This window comes from Quercus robur, chromosome 8, assembly GCF_932294415.1.
Source record: "Quercus robur chromosome 8, dhQueRobu3.1, whole genome shotgun sequence".
NCBI classification, from domain to species: domain Eukaryota; kingdom Viridiplantae; phylum Streptophyta; class Magnoliopsida; order Fagales; family Fagaceae; genus Quercus; species Quercus robur.
This window is the reverse complement of record NC_065541.1, coordinates 31,154,812-31,177,697: the sequence shown is the minus strand read 5'-3', so window position 1 is coordinate 31,177,697 and position 22,886 is coordinate 31,154,812. Positions and strand designations below refer to the sequence as shown.

The 22,886-nt window shown below is 36.8% G+C and overlaps 1 protein-coding gene across 1 annotated transcript; it reads right to left on the bottom strand.

The window, feature by feature from the left end:
* Window positions 1–14,914: 14,914 nt before the first annotated feature.
* LOC126696142 (uncharacterized) lies at window positions 14,915–15,718 on the bottom strand. The gene has a single exon (XM_050392926.1). It carries the CDS (start codon window positions 15,716–15,718, stop codon window positions 14,915–14,917), a length of 804 nt encoding a protein of 267 aa, XP_050248883.1.
* Window positions 15,719–22,886: the final 7,168 nt, after the last annotated feature.

The following is a 22,886-nucleotide window of genomic DNA, read 5'->3' as shown; positions in this document are numbered from 1 at the left end:
GGATTTGTTCACCTTGGGATTGATAAGGTCAAGTCCCTTCAACTTTAACCTATGTGTAATGTTATATTTGTAAATTGGCATATCCCAAGATAAAACGCACTTTACATATAATTGAGTCCTAGTTTCTACTGTGTTCAAGAAGACCTCAAAGTTGACAAATAAGTGGTATTATTGAAGGCTTGCTTAATGACACCTTTCAATCTATTGAGCCTTGGGTAAATTGAAATCTAAGATCTGTTCGACCCATGATGACAAGGCTTCCTAGGGATTCACGTACTAGGGTTCCAGAGCATATAAAAGGCGTACTTAACAACCGTCATCTAATTTATAGAGAAATATAGAGAGATACACGCTTAATAGAAGTTTCTGCAACATTTTGTATGCCTTAGGGTTTTGTGCCAAACTACTTCTAAATCATCCAAGTGTGGATTGAAGAACTCAGCCAAGCTACAACAATCAACAAGTTGTTGTGAGTTTGTCACATACTAGGATCCGTGCAAAGGAGAAGTTTTCTACAAGATTAAGTCCAATTAGGGATTGGAATTGAGACTGGTATAGCTTAGTTGGTTCTTCTGTAGGTAGGTACTTTGAAATAGGCCAAGGGTATAAGATTCCTTATACTTGTAACCACTTGTTCTTGATTAGTAGATTCTTCGGGAGTGGTGACCTAAAAAACACCCGATGGAATTTTTGCCCGCGAAGGTTTTCCCTATCATGATCAAATCGCTGTGTCAAACTTATTTTACACTATACTCAATTTAGTTTGGTGATTTGATTGTGCCTTATTTTGATTTGCATGTAATATTGACTAATTAATTAACTTGGGTAATTGGATTGATTAGCTGGGGTCAATCTATAACCCAACACTATGGAATTAGTTTGTTTCACTAGTTTCCTGGATCATCATTTCGTGTATCATTTACTTTTTTGCACTTGCATGATATTGATGTTTATCTAATTAACCTAAGACTTTTCAACACCCTCCTCTAATTATTATATTATAAAAAAATAAATTTAAAAAAAAAAAAGCAACAAAAATTTGAAATATATATATACACACACGCAGGATTTTTCCTTGCAATTATGGAAATGAATCAAGACCGGCTGATCATGAGCCTTGAGCAGATGCGCCATTAGTAGTATGTCACTTGTCAACATGTCTAATGCGTGTAAGGTGGTGGATTATTGAGGAAATATTGTTTAAAAGATTAATTTAACCACAGCAAGCAAAGCAAAGTTGTTTGTTGACTAAACTTGAGTGTTGTCTGTGAACTTGTTTGATTGAGTTGAAACCTATATATGTCGGTACTTGTGGGCCTGGATTGGCAGATTCTATTAACCTGAGCTTGTTCAAGCCAATATGGCCGGGGCTCTTAGTGCATTTAATTATCTTTTTGATAAATTCTACCTTTCATTTTAACTAAAAAATTATCTTTTTGATAATCCCATGTTCAATTTGGTTCGAATTATAGGCATAGATTGAAAATTTACACTTAAGGCATGTTTTGAAGATGCTGTATATAGGTAGGCATATGTTCTTTCCAGAATGTTTTGTAATCCAAGGTAGCATTAGTGAATAATACCGTGCTATGGCTATACATGGATTGAAAAGAAAAATCAAGCCCTCATAGTTCTTTTTCATTTATTAAAGCAACAAGATTTATTGTGCGTTTGGATAGTGATGATTTTGGCCGCTTCTGTGTTTTTTTTTTTTTTTTTTTTTTTAAGTGCATTTCAGCCAGGAATATGCGCTGTTCAGTGGATCTGTGTACTATTCACGAGACCCACAAGTACTTTATTCAAAAAATATTTAAAAATGAGTCTCACGACATTATTCACACATTTAAAAATTATTTTGCTATAATATTTTTAGTTTTCAGTTTTTAGTTTTTAACAAAATAAACGATATCCAAACGGACCTAAACGTAGAATCCACTCCATTATTATGATGATACCGCTAGACTAACCAGCATTGGTTTCTCTCTAGAATACAAGCCTACCCATTCGATGAACACTGGAAACTCAGTTTTCATATTCAGGAAACGTCTCTGAAACTACATGCAGGATTTTTCCATGCAATTATGGCCAAGGACTTCAAACAACGCGTCTAATGCGTGTAAGGTCAAAGGTGGTGGATATTATCTTGTAACTATTTTCTAAAACTAAAAAATTAATGTCACCACACCAAACCAAGCAGAGTTTTTTGTTGTGTTAAGAGTAATAAAACTAGTTTGAAGCCATGCATGTCGGTAACGCGGCTAGTTTTGGGGGTGGCAGATTCTACTGACCTGCACTTTTTTAAGTCAATACATGGCTCTTAGTGCATCTAATTATCTTTTTGATAATTTCTACCTTCCATTTCAATAATATATATATATATATATATATATATATGAAGTCCCAACTTAGATTTTATCCCCCTAAAATTTGAAAGTGTTTGGATTTTACATCCTGAAATTTCAGAATTTTGATTGTATCCCTTGAAGTTCTATTCTGTTTGTATCAACCGCCCATCTATCTATATTTTTTTTTAAGTGTCAAATAACCTCTCATTTTTAGTTTATCCAATAAAATGATGCCACATCATTTCTATAGCCTAGAAAAAATTAAATAATTAAAAATGGCATGAGATAATAAAAATTATGTGGCATTATTTTATTGGATGAACTAAACATGCGTGATAAGTTTATGTAGCATTTAATGTAAAATATGGATGGATAGGCTGCTAATGCAAACAAAATAGAACTTTAGGGGGTAAAATTCAAATTCTAAAATTTCAGAATATAAAATCTGACACACCCAAACTCTAGGGACTATAATCAAAACCCAGAAACTTTAGGGAGTAAAATCCAAACACACTCAAATTTTCGGAGTGTAGTTTGCAATTTAGTCTATTATTTTTTTATAGTATGCTTGTTTGAAAATATATTTAGATAAACTTAAAATCTGATTGTAAAAGTTTGTCAGAAGGTTAGTGATGCCTCTAGAAATTTTTCTAGGGTGATTACTAAGAAACTTAAATTATACAAAATCTAATAAATAGAGATCTTAAATATATCAATGTCACAAAAAAAAAATGCAAATTCATAAAGTATTACAATGTCATTCTACTAACAAAAAGAAAAAGAAATGGCAAATTACAACTTACCCACTTGTTATTTGGCCTAAATTTAAACTATTTACCTGTGATTTGAAATTTAACACTTTGCCCACTTGAGGTTAGTTCAGTTAGATTTTCTTAACCCACCTCTGTTAAAAACATGGCTAAATATGTTATTTTGCTTCACTTTTATGTTTCTATCCTCAAAAAACACACAAAAAAAAAAATACAAGATCAAATAAGATAAAAAAAAATCCAATGGAACACTTGTATCATGGGATTTCAAATTATAAGTAGACAACTTAAATTTTGGTCAAATCTCAAGTAGGTAAAATGTTAAATTTCAAACCACAGGTAGACAAATTAAATTTTGACTAAACCCCTGGTAGGTAAATTGTAATTTGCCCAAAAAGAAAAATGGACTAACAGGAGATAAATTATGAACTAAGAATGTTGAGATGAAAGTAATAAAATATGAGAGAGAGTGTTGACACCCTATTTTGCAACCCGCATTTAACTTCACATGGAGGGTAAAAGGATAATTTCACATTGGAAATATGCATCTTAATTTTGGTCATTAGATCCTTACTCTAATTTCACCAAAATGATCTTGAAGTTGTAACAATCAAATCGACTGGTCATAAGCCCGAATCGGACCACCAGATTGAAAGTTATCATCAATTGAGTCCAACTATATGTGATTATGAACAATTGATTTCAATTGGTTATAAGTATAATCAATTTGAGATCAATGATGTGTCATAATTTGATTAGTTAGGACTACATTTTATGGTAGAGTTGCACACACCTAATTAACTAGATAGTTAAACAATAATTATTCAATGAGTAATTTGTGCAATTATCTTTTAATTAGAGTGACTTTGGAACCAATTAAGTCTGAAATGGGAGTGATTGGAGCCATTTAATGTTAATTGGGAGCTAATTTGGGACTTATTAATGTTGATTGTGTTGAAACCATTTTCTAACAAATGACCTCTACTCACCATTTCATCCATATCTTTCATAATATTTTAAATCTGTGAATGAGGTTAATGTTTCCAGAAACTAGACATCCGGGACTTCAATTTGAGCACAAGAACGAGACAATTCTGATCAGAATTGAGTTAGATATGATTTTTCGAAATTGGCTCTACAGGCTGTTACAGCAGCTACGAGAAAACCGAATTTTTCCTTGCTCCTCACTCCCACCAATCTTTCCATTTAATGCACCAAATTTTCCCAAAGGCTAAAATGAGGTCTAGGTTCATGATTCTTTGTCAACTCTCATTAAATGGTCTTCCATTCATATTTCCTCAACCATTACTATATAAACCCCCCCTCTCCTTCATTCCAGGAAACACAAAAAACCCCCCTCTTTTCTCTTCTCTTGAGTTCTAGTGAAGTTGAGTAGTCTTGTCATATCTTGGTCTTCCTGAGACTTAAGGTATTGAGTGAGACTCACTCTTCCTCTCCTAACTCTTCTTTTCCTCCACCCTTAGGACCTCCATCAAAAGTCCCTTCCTCCACCACATGGATCTTGCATGAAGGTATAATCCCCTTCCCTAACTGTTTGTTTATGTTACCATGATGAGAATTTAAGATTAAAGTATGATAATTCCCTTGAATATGTTTGAATGTTTTTAATTGTTCTTATGTGTTCTTCACATATTCTTGGTTGTTCATCACATGTTCATACAATATCACTAGATTTAATCTTAAATCCACATCAAAAATATGAAAAAACATGTTTGTTTAATATTTATTTCAAATCCTTGAATCTAGGTTATCACCATCCACACACATTCACTAGAATTTATTTTTCAATCCAAATGCAATGCTTAATAAATTGAATTAGGATTTATCACATGCACACACATTAAATTCAACATGTAAATTGATTGATGACATATTGGATGATGTGATATGAATGTTGGCCACCATAGTCTAGAAGACCAATTTCACCGAGCAAGATGGGTGCCTAACACCTTCCCACCTTGTAACATAGCCGCCGAGCTTAGATCAAGGGTTAGTAGATCAAATACTTATCCATGAAATTTTCAATTTTTAGATTGCAATTAGGAAACAAAGCCATGTACTTTATCTTAGATTGTATCTAGGACCAAAACCATGTAATTTCCTATGATTAATGTAAATTCAATTTCAAATAAATAAAATGAGGAATTTTTTAATTATGGTTTTCTTATTTTTCCAATAATTAAATAAGTGACAACTTCATTGTAAAACTCTTAATCTAAAGGGAAAAATATAACTAGTCGAACCTCCATTTTGAGAGGCAATAACACGACTCCACCCATGCACGTGGGTTTGGCCTAACTTCATAAAACGGGCCAGGGGCGCGATCTCTCACACAGAGAGAGAAAGAGAGAGAGAGAGCAACATATGATATTTGCTACAATTGCAAGCTGAGTGTTCGAGTAGAGCAAAGCTATTGTGACTACAAAGCTAAATAAAGCAGAGCTACTGACATGGCCAAGGAGATCTCAGGACCATTGCATTTCCCTTGGTATTGTTTTTAGGAAAAATGAAATTATGAATTATTTTTATGTAATGGGTTGAAACAAGTTATAGATTTAAATGTTAGGGATTTTTGTTTTTTTTTTTTTTTTTTTTTATTCGGATTTTTGTTGAATAATTTCTTCACTTGTTTGTTGTTTGGCCTAGTTTTGCTTTTGTTTAGGTTATCTTCGTTGTTATCTAATTTTTATTGTTGTTATTTTTGTTTTTTTTCAAATGGGTTAAGGATTATGTTTGGGGGGCCATAATATATATATATATATATATATATATATATATATATTTGGAGTAATGTTATATCTATAATATTTTCACAATAAATCTTATGTGACAAATTTTTATTGGGAGGTAAAAAAAATGATGTAAGTATTGGACCTAAATTAGAATTAATAATAGCTTATCAATTAAGATTTTTTGTGAAATTATTGTGAAAATGTTGTGAACGTAGAATTATTCTTATAATTTTTTGAACCCAAATTCTTGTGATTCTCAAGTTAGGGTGTTCAATATTTTTTTTAGGGTGATCAAAATAAGTTAATTTAATATATAAATTTTTTTTTTCAAGTATTTATACTTTTTTTTAAAGTTAGGGTGTTCAAAAGAGCACCCTAACTTGAATGTGGAACCGCCACTTGTTCATATGATATTAAATTATTATTTGTACCTTATTGATGATATAAAACATTTTAGTAGTAAAATTTCATACTAAAATTCATAGAATTATGAAGAGTTAAAACATTTTAGTCATGGTGTTTCACAATATTTAGGAAAATAATAAGTTAATTAATCAAGTAACTCGTAAACAAGCTCAAGATTGCTCGACAAGAAAATAAGTCAAGCTTGAATGTAAAATCTTGTTTGGTGATGAGCTCGAGCTCGTGTTTGAAAAAAAAAAAAAAAAACGTGAATTTTTAATACTTGGCTCAACTTTGTTAGTTTACAGCCCTAATCAAGACGCCCCTTTAAGATGGTACTTTACCTCTTCAACACATAAACCTTGCTAGTTCTATCAACATTAGTAATTTTCAGTTAGTTTGCATGCAACTGATAAGAAACCTTTTGATAAGCTTTAATATTGTTAATTAGCCATTGAAATTCTTTTGTATGTACTATGATGAAGCCGAAAATTGACATCGTCAGTATGTTCCTTGTCAATGCCAATGGACGATCTCCAGTACCTGTTGTTAAGAAAAAAACGTAATGGAGGTCTTCTCGGTGTGGGGCCGATTGAGAATACTCTAATGCTTAAGTTAGCAAAATTCACTTCTAATTGAAAAATGTTGCAAGTCAATATCTGGAATTTTTTAACATGCCTTTTACCTGAGTTCTTCTTTCCCTTTTATAGCTTGCTATGGATGGGCGTAGTTATGTCTGTTAATGCTGCTTCCGGACGTTTTTCTCCTGAGAGTAACGTAGCATTGATTGACACTGATGATTTCCTTAATGCTGTAACGGATAGTCGTTGGACAATCACTACACTGGTAATTGCTCCAACGTAATTATTGGTTCACAGCTGTCTTGTGGGCATCTATCCATTCTTTAATGAGTGGTGGTCTCTTTCGTCCATGAAGGTGACGTATGTTGACGGAATCTTGTTCCCCGCTTTTGTCACGAACATGGCTAAGCTCGTCTTTCATCTAGACGACCTTTATGTCGATATTCGTCAGTTGCCCCCTCATTCCATGGTCGTCAAGATTTTGGACGATCTTTGGAATGTGAATGGTCTTGACACTCCACTCTTTTGCAATTTCTGAAATTTGGCGTCTCACTTTAAATGCAAAGCGACTGCTCCTCAAGGAAAGGACACATACTGGCTTCCTATTTGTGGTGCGTGCGAGGCTTCCTAGATTTTGGGGGTTTTCCTTTTTAGAGAAAACCGTTTCCCTTCCTCCGCCCTATTTGGTCTGGTTTTCGAAGCGCCAAGTGATCTTCATCTTCAAAATTTCCTGGTAAGGTTTCTTCTCTTTACACTTTCATGGTTGGTTTTGATTTTCTTAGCCAAGAGTGCCCCTTGGTCTCTTTTTTCTTTGCTCGATTAGGGGTTTTCTTAGAGTATTCCTCTGGTCGCCGTCCCCAAGTAGGTTTGTTCGTATCCCGTTGTTCGACGCTTAGGCCTGTTATGTTCACTCTTTACCCTTTAATCCACCAGTCTTTGGTTAGGTATCACTCTGAAATGAACCCTGTTAAGTATAGGGCAGATGATGTCAGGTCCAGTGAGTTGGAGACTGGGCTGTCTTCCAATGCTAAGTCTCTAAACCGAGTGGTTGATACAACAGTTTCCAAGTTGCCCTCATCCTCTTTCTCACATCCTTTACACGCCCTTTCCGAGTCTTGTTCCCTAAAAGAGAGTTATTTAAAGGGTTTTAGAAAATGATTTCAATTTTCCAAAAACACCTCCGTTAGGTTGCCTGGCCTGGGTGAGAAAGCCTGCTACTTTGCTCATGGGAAGTCTGTTTCTATGAGGCTCACTTTTTGTGTGGCCTTCGATTTCCCATTCATTCGCTTATCTTACATCTCCTAAACGAACTTTAGATTGCCCCTGGTCAGCTCGTCCCCAATGCTTGGAGGACGGTAATAAGCTGTATGGCTAATTGGGTGTTCGCTTGTGATAGAGAGATGATCACTGTAAATGATTTTTTGTTTTTGTATCATCTAAAGGCTTCTACCCATTATGGGTATTTTGAGCTCCTGCCCTAGGATAGGAAGTCCAGGATTGTGAGGGGTTTCCCCTCGTCCTTCTGTGATTGGAAATCACGGTACTTTTTTTATTTCCGGATCGGGTTAGGAAACCTTGTCTAATGATTTTTGGAAAGAAATCCCAAGATTGCTACGAAAATGGGAAGTTCCAGCGCTTGGTGCATATTTCTGTGATCTCCCTCTGTTCTTTTTTCGTTCCTTGATTACTTGTCTGACGACGTTCCTGTTTTGATTCTTTATAGATCTTGATCGTCCTAACCTCGAAGATCAATATCGCCACCGAGTTCGTGCTGCCCTCACTTATGCTCGTGAAATAGAGGATTTCGACGACCTAGTTGATCCTCATCACTTATATGATTGTTTCTTAGGGCCTGAACCCTCATCACCTTTTTTTTTTTTTTTTTTTTTTTTCTTTCTTTTTTTTTTTTATACAAAAATGGCCACTAGATATAGCAAGTATAAATATGCCCGCATCAAAAACTTGAAAAACGAGCCTTTAGCCAATTTGACTTCGGATTCGAAGAAAAGGAAGCTAAGTGACAAGAAGGCTAACACTTCTGCTCTCCCTCTTGTCCATATTGCTCCTTCTTCTCCAACCCTATCGTTGGAAGAGGTAAATCCAAAGTGGGAATAAGTGTATGGGACAACCCTGCCACAACCTTGGGTCATGTACACAATGTGATTACCAACGATGAGCTGAAAGGTTTATCGTCCATTCCATCTCATGAGCTCATCAGTCGACACATCCATAAATTAGTACAAGTAAGTAACTTTGTGTTTTTTTTTTTTTTTTTTTTTGACATCACTTTTTGGATTTTGCCTATGTGGATGTGCATAATTTCTTTTCTGATCTACTTGTTCCAACTAGGTCCTTAGGGAGTCATTGCGTATTACCACTGATTACTTAAATATGGAGGAGAGAGTTGTAGTGGCCACATTGAAAGTGGAATCCATAGAAGTTGAATGCTCCCAATTGAAGAAGGATTTGATTGTTGTTATGAATGAGAGGAATGAGGTGAACAAGAAAATAAAAGAGCTTACTGAGGCCCTACACGTGGAGAAGGCTTTGGTCATCCAAAAGGATGAAGAGATTCAGGCTACTCTTCTAAAGACTGATGAAGAGAGAGACAAGGTCATCCAAAAGTTCAAGCAGTCAAAGGAATTCTCCGACCTTTAGTTCATGCAGTACTTTAAAGGGCTTGAGCTCTTACGCCGATGGACCATGAAGCACCATAGTCTGGCTGTAGATTTTTCTAGCTTGGATTTTGAAAAGATTGATACCAAGGTTCTTGAAGACGAAGCAAAGGAGCTAGGAGATGCTGAGTCTAGTGCCGTGGAAAAAGACAAAGCTGCAAAAGGAAAAGATGCTGATGAATCTACTACCCTTCCTTCATGATTTCTCTATCCTCTTTTTCCTTCTTCTTTTGAGAACAATGGGTTCCCCCTTTTGTATTTTGGGGTTTATTTTCTTTTTAACAAACATTGGTTGCTCCCGTTTTGAGGCCCCCTTTTCTTTTTAAAATGACGGGTTTCTCCTTAGTTTTGGAGTCGTCTAACAGACTGCTTATTACCTTGCTTAGATGACTATATGCTATAACTTTACTTGTTGAATCTTTCGTCTTTGTGATCCTATTGGTGATGTTTTTGATGCCCTTCATAAATTGAGTATGATCCCATCACTTCCTAGTCTCTAGTTCTTGGTCCCGTCATTTGTGTTGACGGAGTATTTGCCCTTGCGTTTTGGACTTAGCATTCTTATTGTTTGTTTTGGACTTTAATCTCGTCATTCATATTGACGGGATCCTTATCCTTGTGATTTAAACTTAGTTTTTATCACCTCTGTTGGATTTTAATCTCGTCATCCATGTTGGTGAGATTCTTACCCTTGTGATTTAAACTTACAGTTTTTATCACTTCTGTTGAACTTTAATCTCGTCATTAATATTGACGAGACTTTTTCCTTGTGATTTAAACTTATAGTTTTTATCACTTATGTTGGACTTTAATCTGGTCAATAATATTGACAAGACTTTTATCCTTGTGATTTAAACTTCTAGTTTTTATCACTTATGTTAGATTTTAATCCCGTCATTCGTATTGACGAGATTTTTATCCCTGTGATTTAAACTTATAGTTTTTATCACTTAGGTTGGATTTTAATCTCGTCATTCGTATTGACGAGATTTTTATCCTGATTTAGTTTAAAGGAGTTTTTCCACCATGGAATGTTTGATGTTTCAATCATTTGAAAAGAAATGGCTCTGCAGATGCTTGGCCTGTTTTATTCATCCTTGCTTATAAAAAGGGATTACAAGGATATAAACTTATGAAAACACAAAAAGTGCTAAAGATAAAGTACTGAATGGGAAATGAAACAAATGCATAATGGAAATTGACGTCTCGCTTATCTGTGAGTAAATAAACAAGATGTTCCAAACTCTGAAACTTATTAGAGCTAAGGCTTTGTTCCCTTACTGATAATACTTCTTAAGATGTTCTGCATTCCATGGACGAGGTAAAAGCTTGCCCTTTGTGTCTTCCAGGTAGTAGCTTCCCCTCCTTGAATGACGGATGACCTTGTATGGGCCTTCCCAGTTGGGGCCTAGTTTCCCTTCATTCGGATCTTTGGTGGCTTGTGAGACCTTTCACAGAACCATATCTCCAAGATTGAAGCACTTCAGCTTAACCCTCTGGTTGTAATACCTCGTCATCCTCTCCAGGTATAGGACCATTCTTTGGGCTGCATTGTCTCTGACTTCATGTAAACAGTCTAGGGCTAGCTTAAGGCCCTCGTCACTGCTTTGCTCATCGTACCATACCTTCCTAATGCTCGATACACCAATCTCCAACAGGAACTACTGCTTCTGTCCCAAACGCCATTTTGAATGGTGTTCCACCTGTTAGGGTTCTCACTGTCGTTTTGTAAGCCCATAGCACTCTTGGGAGCTCGTCAGGCCTTGCCTCCTTTGCCCCCTAAAGTCGGGTTTTGATCAGCTTGAGTAAAGTCCGATTTGTGACCTCTGTCTGGCCATTGGCCTGTGGGTGACCAGGTGAAGAATAGTGGTTCCTTATTCGCAATTCCTTGTAGAAATCCCTGAACTTTCGATTGTCGAATTGTCATCCATTGTCGGAGATAATGATCCGTGGAATCCCAAATCGGCAAACAAGATTCCTCCACACAAAGTGTTGTATCTTGGCCTCTGTTATGACTGCAAGAGGTTTTGTTTCCATCCACTTCGTGAAATAATCAATAGCGATGATTAGGAATTTTACCTGCTTCTTACCACGGGGTAGGGGACCCATTATGTCTATTCCCTATGTGGAGAATGGCCAAGGTGAGGTTATGTTTGTCAAATGCTTCGCTGGGACATGTTGCACATTCCTGAATCGTTGGCATTTGTCACGCTTGTGGACAACTTGAGCTACATCTTTTTGCATTGTTGGCCAGAAGTACCCTGCACGAACAACCTGTCCAACAAGTGAATGTGGTCTAGAATGATTTCCACATACTCCTTCATGGATCTCCCTTAAAACATATTCAGCATCCCCTGGATCGAGGCACTTCAGGTAGGGTTGAGAGAATCCCCTTTTGTAGAGCTTGTCATTTAAGATCGTATATCTGGATGACCTGACTTTGACTTTTCTTACTTCGGTTGGATCTGACGAAAGATTGCCAGTCTTGATGTAGGTGATTATTAGGTCCATCCAGCTTTCTCCTGACCATACATAATCCACTTCAATCCCCTCAATGCTTGGAAGATATTGGACCTCCATGAGCAAACCAGGTCGTCTTTTGCTGGACTCTAATGACGCCAATCTAGCAACCTCGTCTGCTTCAGAATTTTCTTCTCGGGGTACCTAAGTAATCTTGACATCATCAAAGTGAGAAATTAACTGATTAGTCAGTGCTAAGTACCTCTTCATCCTATCTTCCTTAGCCTCATACTCATTGTTCATCTGCCCGGTCACAAGTTTTGAATCAGAGTTCAACTTCAAGTTTCTCACTCCTAGGGCCTTTGCCACCCGCAGGCCCATCAACACTGCTTCATACTCCACTTCATTATTCGTCGCTGGGAACTGAAGCTAAACTCTGTACTTGAGGATGTCCTTCTCTGGGGAGGAGAGAATCACTCCTACTCCACCCATGCCAAATGCCGCTGACCCGTCTGTGTACATCATCCAATAATCTGTTTCTAGATCTTGCTCGGCTGTAGTGAATTCAGTAACAAAGTCGGCCAGTGCTTAGGCCTTGATTGTTGTCCTAGGCCTGTAATCAACGTCAAACTGGCTCAATTCTACTGCCCATTATACCATTCTTCCTGCTGCGTCTGGCCTACCCATAACCTTTCGCAGTGGTTGGTCCATCATGACCAATATCGTGTGTGCCTGGAAGTAGGGATGGAGCTTCGTTGATGCGATGATCAAGGCAAAACCAACTTTTCTATCCTTGGGTATCTTGCTTCCGCACCCTAGAAAGCTTGGCTCGTGTAGTAGACTGGCCTTTGAATCTAGAGTTCTTCTTGGATCAACGTCAAGCTTACCGCTTTCTAAGAGACGGCCAAGTATAAAAACAAATCCTCCCCTTTGATGGACGGACTCAGCAATGGCGATCTGGACAAGTAATCCTGGAGTGCTTGGAAAGCGACTTCGCACTCATTGGTCCACTGGAAAGCCTACTTCAATGTTTTGAAGAACGGGAGGCTTTTGTCTGTGGCTCTGGACACAAACCAGTTTAAGGCTGCTATGCACCCCATCAGTCTCTAAACTTCTTTCACACTCCTTGGGGACGTCATATCCAGTATGGCTTTAACATTCTTAGGGTTAGCCTCTATACCCTGCTGCGAGACCATGAACCCTAAAAACTTGCCAGACGAAACTCCAAACACACACTTCACTGGGTTCAACCTCATTTGATACTTCCTTAGTGTATCAGAAGTCTCCTTGAGGTTGTCCAGATGTATCTCTGCTCTCTTGCTCTTCACGAGCATGTCGTCTACATAAACCTCCATGTTCCTTCCAATCTATCTACAGAACATCTGGTTTACCAATCTCTGGTAAGTGGCTCCTGCATTCTTCAGGCCAAACGATGTGACTCTATAGCAGTATAGTCCCTGACTAGTGACAAATGCAGTCTTCTCTTGGTCCTCCTTGTTCATGCGGATCTGGTTATAGCTTGAGAAGGCATCCATGAACGTCAACAACTCATGGCCAACTGTTGAATCCACCAACTGATCGATCCTGGGAAGTGGGAAACTATCCTTAGGGTAGGCGCAATTGAGGTCTGTAAAATCTACACACATGCACCATTTTCCGTTGGACTTCTTAACCATGACGACATTGGCCAACCACTCGAGATAATAAACTTCCTGGATGAATCTAGAAGCCAAAAGCTTTTCTACCTTTTCCATAACAGCCTTGTTCCTTTCAGAAGCGAAAACTCGTTGTTTCTGCTGGACGGGCTTCTTGGTGGGGTCAACATTTAACTTATGCTCTATCACTTCATAGTCTATCCCCGGCATATCTTCGTGAGTCCAGGCGAAGACATCTAGGTTTTGCTTGAGGAACTCCACAATCTTGCTCTTTAAGACGGGATCAAGTCCTGTCCCTACTTTTGTTACTTTGGTCATGTCCCCTTCTACTAGGTTCACCTCCTCCAGCTCTTGGGATGACTCATTTGGTTCTTCTTCCACTACCCATGTGTGGTTTTCTCTTGAAGCCAGTACTGCTTGATAACATTCCTTGGCTAAAAGCTAATCTCCAAATATTTGACCTACCCCATTTGGAGTTGGAAACTTCATTTTTAAACAATAAGTCAACGTTACAGCCTTGAGTCTGTTCAGAGTAGGTCATCCCAAGATGACATTGTAGGACGATGGGCAATCAATGATCAAGAAATCGACTTGGATTGTTACTTGTTCCGGGTGTGTCCCAACCGTGACACACAATGTGACAATCCCTTTTGGGTAAATCTTATCTCTGTTGAAACTGAACAGTGGAGAATTAAAGGGCCTAATTTTTTTAGGATCCACCCTCAACTGTTGATAGGTTGTCATGTACATTATGTCCGTGAAGCTTCCGTTGTCGACTAACACTCTCCTTATGGCAAATCCTTCTATCCCCAATGTAATGACGAGTGGGTCATCATGGGGTTGCTTAATCCCACTCAAATCTCGTTCAAAAAACGTGATGTCGTCATTCTCGGGCCGTCGGTACTTTAGGGGCGGATATTTGATATGGACACTATTGATCTGCCGGTAATACATCTTCTTCAAAGACTTGTACAACCCTCTCGATACAGGTCCTCCTGCTATCATCTGTATCTCTCCCACAGCTTACTTTGGATGGTCTTATCCATCATCCTTGGCATCATCATGAGGTTTATCTTCAGCCTTTGATCGAGATTGGTGATCCCTTTTGATGAACTTTTGGAGTTTTCCCCGTTGGATCAGCTTCTCTATCTGCTCTTTCAAATCACGGCACTCATCAGTATAATGGTCGTGATCCTTATGAAAACTGGAGTACTTCTTTGGGTCGCACTTCCTTAAGGACGTGCTCAACGGCTTGGGCCATTTCAACCCCGGTTCATCCTTTATGCATTAGGATTTTTTCCACAGGCATAACTAACGGGGTCAAATTCATCTTTTTCTTCGGGGCATCAGGACTACTCTTGTTGGTCTTAGCCTTTGCGTACAAATCCTTACGATCCTTCTTTTTACCATGGGACTCCCCAGTCTCCTCCTTTTTCCGTTTTCCCATTAGCCCCTTGGCCGTAAGGCCGTCCTCCCCATTCATATACTTCTGGGCTTTGAACAGCAGGTCCGTCATGGAGGTTGAGGGCGTCTTTCCTAGCAAAAAGATGAGGTCAGGGTTGTTAAGCCCTGCCTGGAAGGTTGTCATGATGACTTGATCATCTGCTTCGTTAATCTCCAATACTGCCTTATTAAATCGCTCCACATAATCCCTCAAGCTCTCCCTTTCCTGCTGCCTTACTGTTAACAAGAAAGAGGTTGGCCTCTTGTGACGAATGAAATGACGGACGAACGAGTCACTAAGCTGTTCAAAATTTGTTATAGAAGACGTTGGCAACTTGCTAAACCAGACCCTTGCAGCCCCTTTGAGGGTGGCAGGGAAGGACCTACAGATAACTTCGTCTGGGGTCTGCTGTAGGTTCAAAATGGTCTTGAAGGTCCCTATATGGTCGAGGGGGTCTTTCGTGCTATGGTAGAATTCTAGTTGTGGTAGACGAAATTTTGGAGGCAAGGGGCACTCCAAAACACTAGCTGTAAAGAGCAAATCTGTCCGTTTAAGCATGCCATCCAGGTTCATTGCTGTCTTTCCCTTCATGGCATTTTTCACTTCATCGAGCTCCTTCTGTAGATTCTTCATCAAATGGTCATTGTCAGGTGCAGACTGTCCAGTGTACTCTGTCGTATCTTTTCCCTTGCTATTCCCAGGGCTGCTAGCTTCCTCATCATGCCTGCTACGACTCCGCCAATGATGCGAAGTGTTACTGCCCTCTGGACGGGCTCATTGCTTCAATTCTTCATTTTGTCTCATTAGCTCTTGCAATCGCTGTTAAGGTCTGGATCTGTTGGGCCATCACCATAAGATCTAAAGGTGTTGTTGCTGCGTTGTCCATCTGGAGACAGGAACTTTATCAGTAGGAGCACAATGGTTCGAGTGAGAATCAACTCGTTACACGTTTCCCACAGACGGCGCCAAACTGATGAAGCCGAAAATTGACCTCGTCAGTATGTTCCTCGTCAATGCCAATGGACGATCTTTAGTACCTGTTGTTAAGAAAAGAAAGTAATGGAGGTCTTCTCGGCGTGGGGCCGATTGAGAATACTCCAATGCTTGAGTTAGCAAAATTCACTTCTAATGGAAAAATGTTGCGAGTCAATATCTAGAATTTTTTAACATGCCTTTTACCTGAGTTATTCTTTCCCTTTGATAGCTTGTTATGGATGGGCGTAGTTATGTCTGTTAATGTTGCTTCCAGACATTTTTCTCTTGAGAGTAACGTAGCATTGATTGACACTGATGATTTCCTTAATGGTGTAACGGATAGCCATTGGACAATCACTACACTGGTAACTACTCCGGCGCAATTATTGGTTCACAGCTGTCCTATGGGCATTTATCCATTCTTTAATGAGTGGTGGTCTGCTTCGTCCATGAAGGTGACGTATGTTGACGGAATCTTGTTCCCTATTTTTGTCACGAACATGGCTAAGCTCGTCTTTCATCTAGACGACCTTTATGTCGATATTCATCATACTAGTTCTGGATGTATTTGCTTGAGCAACTTCCGTAATCAGATAATCTAGTGGTGCAGCCCATAATAAAAAATACACACAGGTATAAAATAAAAAAACAGTGAAACACTACCATAAATATAAACTCAAGCTGTCATTTAATTGTCCTTCATTATATGATCTGTCAATAATGAAACAAACTGTCAAGGATTTTTTTTTTTTTTTTTAATAAAAAAAATCTTTCTTCCAAGCATCCCTGACAAAGGAAAGGAAGAAAGATTATTACACATAAAACAGTATTGGCATCAAAGGAACATTGGTTATCGCATGGACTAACCATTTAGATCAGATTCCTTTAACCCAATTAAAAGAAAAATAATAATAACAATAAGATCCAAAGCATTAAAAATAAAGTTAGATGTAGACCATAAGCTTTCTCTATCATTACTGTTAAGTGCATCAAAATGAAAAATTTTAAACTTAAATAATTAAAATAAAAATATATCTAAACTCTAAGGGTAAACAATGTAATTTAGTAATTTCCAGGCAAAGACATTCAAAACCTGCTTAGTCTCGTGGTCCCATTCAACTGAAAGAAGTTGTACTCTAAATGTTAACTGAGAAGGTTGGATCCACTTGTTCTTGTGGCAAATGGTGAAAGGCCATTAGTATTATGCCACTTGTTGAGGTGTATACGCTTAGCTTGGTTGTTCAGCATTGGGAAAAGTTGTTTTATCAAAGCAAGAAGAATAACAATGTTGGGATATTGCCTCAAATTCTAATTATGACTTTTGGAAAGTCAATTGGGTTTTTTAATTGAAGAAAAAATTAATTTAGTTTTCCTTGGTGTGGAAGGAAAGACTATTCCTTGATGTGGAAGGAAAATCTATTCCTTGTTAAAGAAGTAATTTATTCCTTGTTCTAAAGTGAATAGAAAAAGAATCTTATAAATAAACAATGCTTCAAAGAATTTGATAGTTTTGGCTCAAGGGTCCTCCCTATAGGGAGGGGGAAAATAAAGCGTGAAACCAAGAGAGAGAGAGAAAAAAAATCAAGGAGAATTTGTGAAGCTCTGATTGATATTGCAAAGTGTCAAATAAAGAGGTGCCGCATGGAGAGAGATAACCAAGAAGAGCTACGTGGAAAAGAGAAAGAAGAAGAGAAGAAAATTAGAGAGGAGAGTACAAAGTGTTGCCATCTTTGAGACAAATAATTAGTGTGCATGAGAGTAAAGAAAAACAAGAAGGGTTTTCTTTAGTTGTGAGACACAAAGAGAGTGTGTATGAGAGTAAAGAGAAACAATGACATTTTTCTTTAGCCGTGAGACATACACAAAATGATTTGTTATTGTATTTGGTGAATCTCAAGTTAGATGTAAACTTGAGAATTATTGTAATTGATTTTATAATAGTGAAATTATTTGGAGCTTGTCCCGTGATTTTTCCCTTCTAGGAAAAGGGTTTTCCACGTAAATATTTATGTTCTTGTGTGTTATTATTATTTTGAATTGGTAATTTTGGTAATTTTGGTGATACTTTTATTTGGTACCCAACAAGTGGTATTAGAGCTTGATTGATTTAGTAGATGCATTTTTAATGTAAAGTACGATGAAAGAGAAGGGTTTGCTTTGATTAAGGTGTAGCTATTCCAAGAGGAAAGAAAACTACTTAATTTCGGTAGAGCTATTCCGAGAGGAAAGAAGACAATTGATGGAATTTGGGTCAAGGTGGAGATAGTTGGGAGATTGCCTCAAATTCCAATTTTGATTTGGAAAGTCAATTGGGTTTCCAAGTTGAAGAAGGAAAATTTAATTTGGGTTTCCTTGGTATGGAAGAAAAACTATTCCTTGGTGTGGAAGGAAAGCCTATTCATGTCAAAGAAGTACTGTATTCCTTGTTCTAAATGGAATAGGAAAAAAATCTTATAAATAGATAATGCTACAAAGAATTCGATGGTTTGGCCCAAGGGTACTTCTTATGGGGAGAGGGAAAATAGAGCATGAAAATAAGAAAGGGAGAAAAATAAATAAATAAAAATAAAATATAAAAATAAAAAAGATTTTCGCTTGGGAGGTAACACAAGGAGAGAGAACAAGGTTTGAGTTTTGCCAACAACTTTTTTTGTGAAGCACTCAAATCAAGGAGAATTTGTAAAGTTTTGTTTGATGTTGCAAAGTGCCAACGAAAAAGGTGCCACTTTTGAGATAAATAATTAATGTGTGTGAGGGTAAAGAAAAACAAGAAAGGTTTTCTTCAGCCGTAGACACAAAGAGAGTGTGTGTGAGAGTAAAGAAAAACAAAGAGATTTTTCTTTAGCGTGAGACATACACGAGAATTTGTTATTGTATTCGGTGGATCTTAAGTTACGCATAAACTTGAGAATTATTATAATTGATTTGATAATAATTAAATTATTCAAAATTTATCCCGTGATTTTCCCCTTCAATGAGAAAAGGTTTTTCACATAAATATTTGTATTCTTGTGTATGATTGTTATTTTAAATTGGTAATTTTTGTGATAATTTTATTTGGTACCCAATAAATAGTATCAGAGCTTGGTTGATTGAGTGGATTCTTTTTTTGTGTAAAGTAAGATGAAAGAGAAGGTTTCGCTTTGATTAAGGTGGAGCTATTCCAAGAGGAAATAAAACTACTTGATTTTGGTGGAGCTATCCCAAGAGAAAAGAAGACAGTTTATGGAATTTGAGTCAAGGTGAAGATTGTTCGGGAATTGCCTCAAATTCCAATTGTGACTTGGGTTTCCTTGGTATGAAAGAAAAGACTTTCTTGGTTGGAAGTAAAGTCTATTCCTTATTTAAAAAGTATTATATTCCTTGTTCTAGAGGGAATAGGAAAAAAGTCTTATAAATAGACAATGCTACAAAGAATTTGATGGTTTTGGCTCAAGAGTGTCCTTTTTGGGAAGAGGGGGAAAATAGAGCATGAAAAAAAATAAAAAAATAAAATCGCTTAAGAGGTAACACAAGGAGAGACAACAATGTTTGAGTTTTGCCAACAACTTTTTTTGTAAAGCACACAAATCAATGAGAAATTGTGAAGTTTTGTTTTATGTTGTAAAGTGCCAAAGAAACTGGTTATGTCTTCGAGAAAAATAATTAATGTGTATGAGGGCAAAGAAAAACAGGAAGTGTTTTCTTTAGCTGTGAGACACACAAAGTGTTTCGTAAAGAAAAAGCAAAGATTTTTTTTTTAGTGGTAAGACATACACAAGAGGATTTGTTATTGTATTTGGTGGATCTCAAGTCAGCCGTAAACTTAAAAATTATTGTAATTGATTTGATAATAGTGAAATTATTTAGAGTTTGATCGATAGTTTTTTCCTTCAAAAAGAAAGGATTTTTCAAGTGAATATTTGTGTTCTTGTATGTGATTATTATTTTAAATTGATAATTTTGGTGATAATTTATTTGGGACTCAACAAACGGATGGTATGTAGAGTAAACATGTTTACGTCATTGACGTCGCAGCAATTCTTGCGAGTTGCAGATTCTTTGATCTTAACTTTTTTAAGTCAATACGCGGCTCTCAGTGTATTTTACTTTTGGATAATTTCATGGCTTTCTATTTGGTTAAATTGTTTGGCGTAGATTGAAAATTTACAGGCATATTTGATAGATGATGCTATAGGCATTTATGTTCAATCTAACAAGGTTTTTTTTTTGAGAAAGTTCAATCTAACAAGTTGTTGTATGCTGCATTTAACTAATGAAATTTGCTGAGAAAAAAAAAAAAGGTTGTAATCCAAGGGTAGGATTAGTCCCAAGAATACCATAGAAATATAATCAAGCCTTATAGTTCTTTTTCATTTATTTAAGCAACAGGAATAAATGTGAAATCTACTCCATTATCACGACAATTTACCACGACCACTAGACTAATTAAGTTGGTTCTTCAGCATCGGTTTCTCTTTTACACAAGCCTACTCATACCATGAACACTGTTAATTCTGTTTTTACATTCTGGAAATATGTTTGAAACTACATAAAGGACTTTTCCATGCAATTTTGCAAAGAAATTCAGACAAGCACAGAATTTCTAGTTGTGTTGAAAAATTTTGAAGATTGGTTGTGTCAAAATGAACTTGTTTAAGGTCTATGTTTGAGAGTGACAGATTCTATCGACCTGAACTTGTTTAAACCAAGACATGTTTGTTTGTTTGTTTGTTTGTTTTTTTTTTTTTTTTTTTTTCACCTTATACATTGTAAAGTTGGGGAAGAAGAATTTGTACCTTATACATTTCCCGTAGAAATACTAGAAAATACTATTTGACCTAAATGTCATTTGCAAAGATAGGCTTAGTTACATAAGCTTAGTTGCATCATTGTATCATTCATACCTTATACCTTTTGATTAGTTAGGATGCTTTGTTGGTAACTAAGTCATTTATATTAACTAATTCATTTATATATTTTCTAAATATACGGCTATATATGATTTCTTTTGCTCTTATTCTCCTATTATTTCTAAAATTTAAATATTAAAAAAAAAATTGATTACCATTTGAATTATTCATCTAATAGAATTTCTTTTTATCGTTAATTTAAAACTCGGGTCTAAAAGTCTTTCAATAATTGACATCACACTAAGATTGTTGAGGCTTAAACATCTTCACGGTTTAAACCACTAGACAATAGTAGTAATACTATATATGGTTTGTGGGGGTATTTTTATCATTTAGTGATTGAAGAGATTTTTTTTTTTTTTAATCACTCCTAAGGTATTTTGGTCATTTTTGAGGTCTAGGGGTATATTGGACATTCTAGGGACATTTCTGTCATTTTGTAGTTCGAGGGGTATTTTGGTTATTAGGGTGTTAGTTTTCTGCATTGGAGTATAAAAAAAAAACAAAAAGGACTAAACTTTGTGGTTTTGTATTTAGAAAACACCTATAGAAGCAATATATATATATATATATATATATATATATATTATAGAAGTTGAGAAACCGCTACCAAAAAAATGAAAGTATATTGTAATGATTACAAAAAAAAAAAACCGCTGCTACAAAGAGACTTATAGTAGCATTTGAAAATTCGCTACAATAAACTCTCTAATAGCATTTTTTGTAAGTGCTACCAAAAAAAACCCACCGTTGTAACTTACCTTTTTTGTAGTGCCTCACTCATAGAAAATTAGTGAATTATGAGCAATTAAAGCTTATGCTTGTTCTTGGCTGGGATTTGAGAGAACAATGAGGGGATGTTGTTTGGGTATATAATAAAGGAGCATCAACAAAAATTCCTTAGTAGAATCCAAGGGGGCAATGTCTCATATAATTCGAAGTTGAATTGTGCGAGCTGAGAGCGTAGTTAACATTGTGGCATGGATTGGTCAGGTGCTTTAGAAGTAATAAAAAGGCAAGATAATTATGTAGACTAATATTATATATAAAGCCTGTCTGGGATGCACGGACGCGGCTCCCAGGCCGGCGTACCCGCGTCCGACGCGGCGGGACGCGGCGACGCGGGAGGGACGCCGCAGACCGCGCGTCCGTCCCGCGTCGTGCCGCGTCGCGCCACGTGGCGGATCCCGAATCGGGCCGACGCGGGCCGACGCGGCCAAAGTCGGCGCCGACGCGGCCGAAATCGGCGCCGACGCGGCCGAAATCGGGCCGACTCGGTCCGTATCGGCCGTATCGGCCTGTATCGGCCGAAACGGCCGAAACGGCCGAGTCAGGCCGAAATTCAAAAAAAAAAAAAAAAAAAAAAAAAAAAGGTGCAAACGCACCGTTTATAAATTATTAGTAAAATATTTGGTTCAATATTTGTTTATAAATATTTGTTTATAAATATTTGGTTAAATATTAGTTTATAAATATTTGTTTATAAATATTTATATTTGTTTATAAATATTTGGTTAAATATTTGGTTAAATATTTGTTTATAAATATTTGTTTATAAATATTTGGTTAAATATTTGTTTATAAATATTTGGTTAAATATTAGTAAAATATTTGTTTATAAATATTAGTAAAATATTTGTTTATAAATTATTAGTAAAATATTTGTTTATATAATGTGAAAAAGTAAAAGTATGCTTAGCAATATATTAAACATATATTATAAAAATATTTTTAATAATTTTTTAATCGCCGAGTCCTGCCGCACCCGCACCCACCTTTTTCAAAAATTGCCGAGTCCCGCACCCGCACCCGCACCCGCACCCGAGTCCCGAAACGCACCCGTGCTTCATAGAAGCCTGTTATCATGTGCATTAAAACTATACATTCTGATCATTATCTCGAAAAGCTCTGAAAAAAAAAAAAAACACAAAGTA

Excerpts from the sequence above, each read along its gene's own strand:
- LOC126696142 (XM_050392926.1), bottom strand. The coding sequence starts at position 15,718 with ATGAAGAATCTACAGAAGGAGCTCGATGAAGTGAAAAATGCCATGAAG.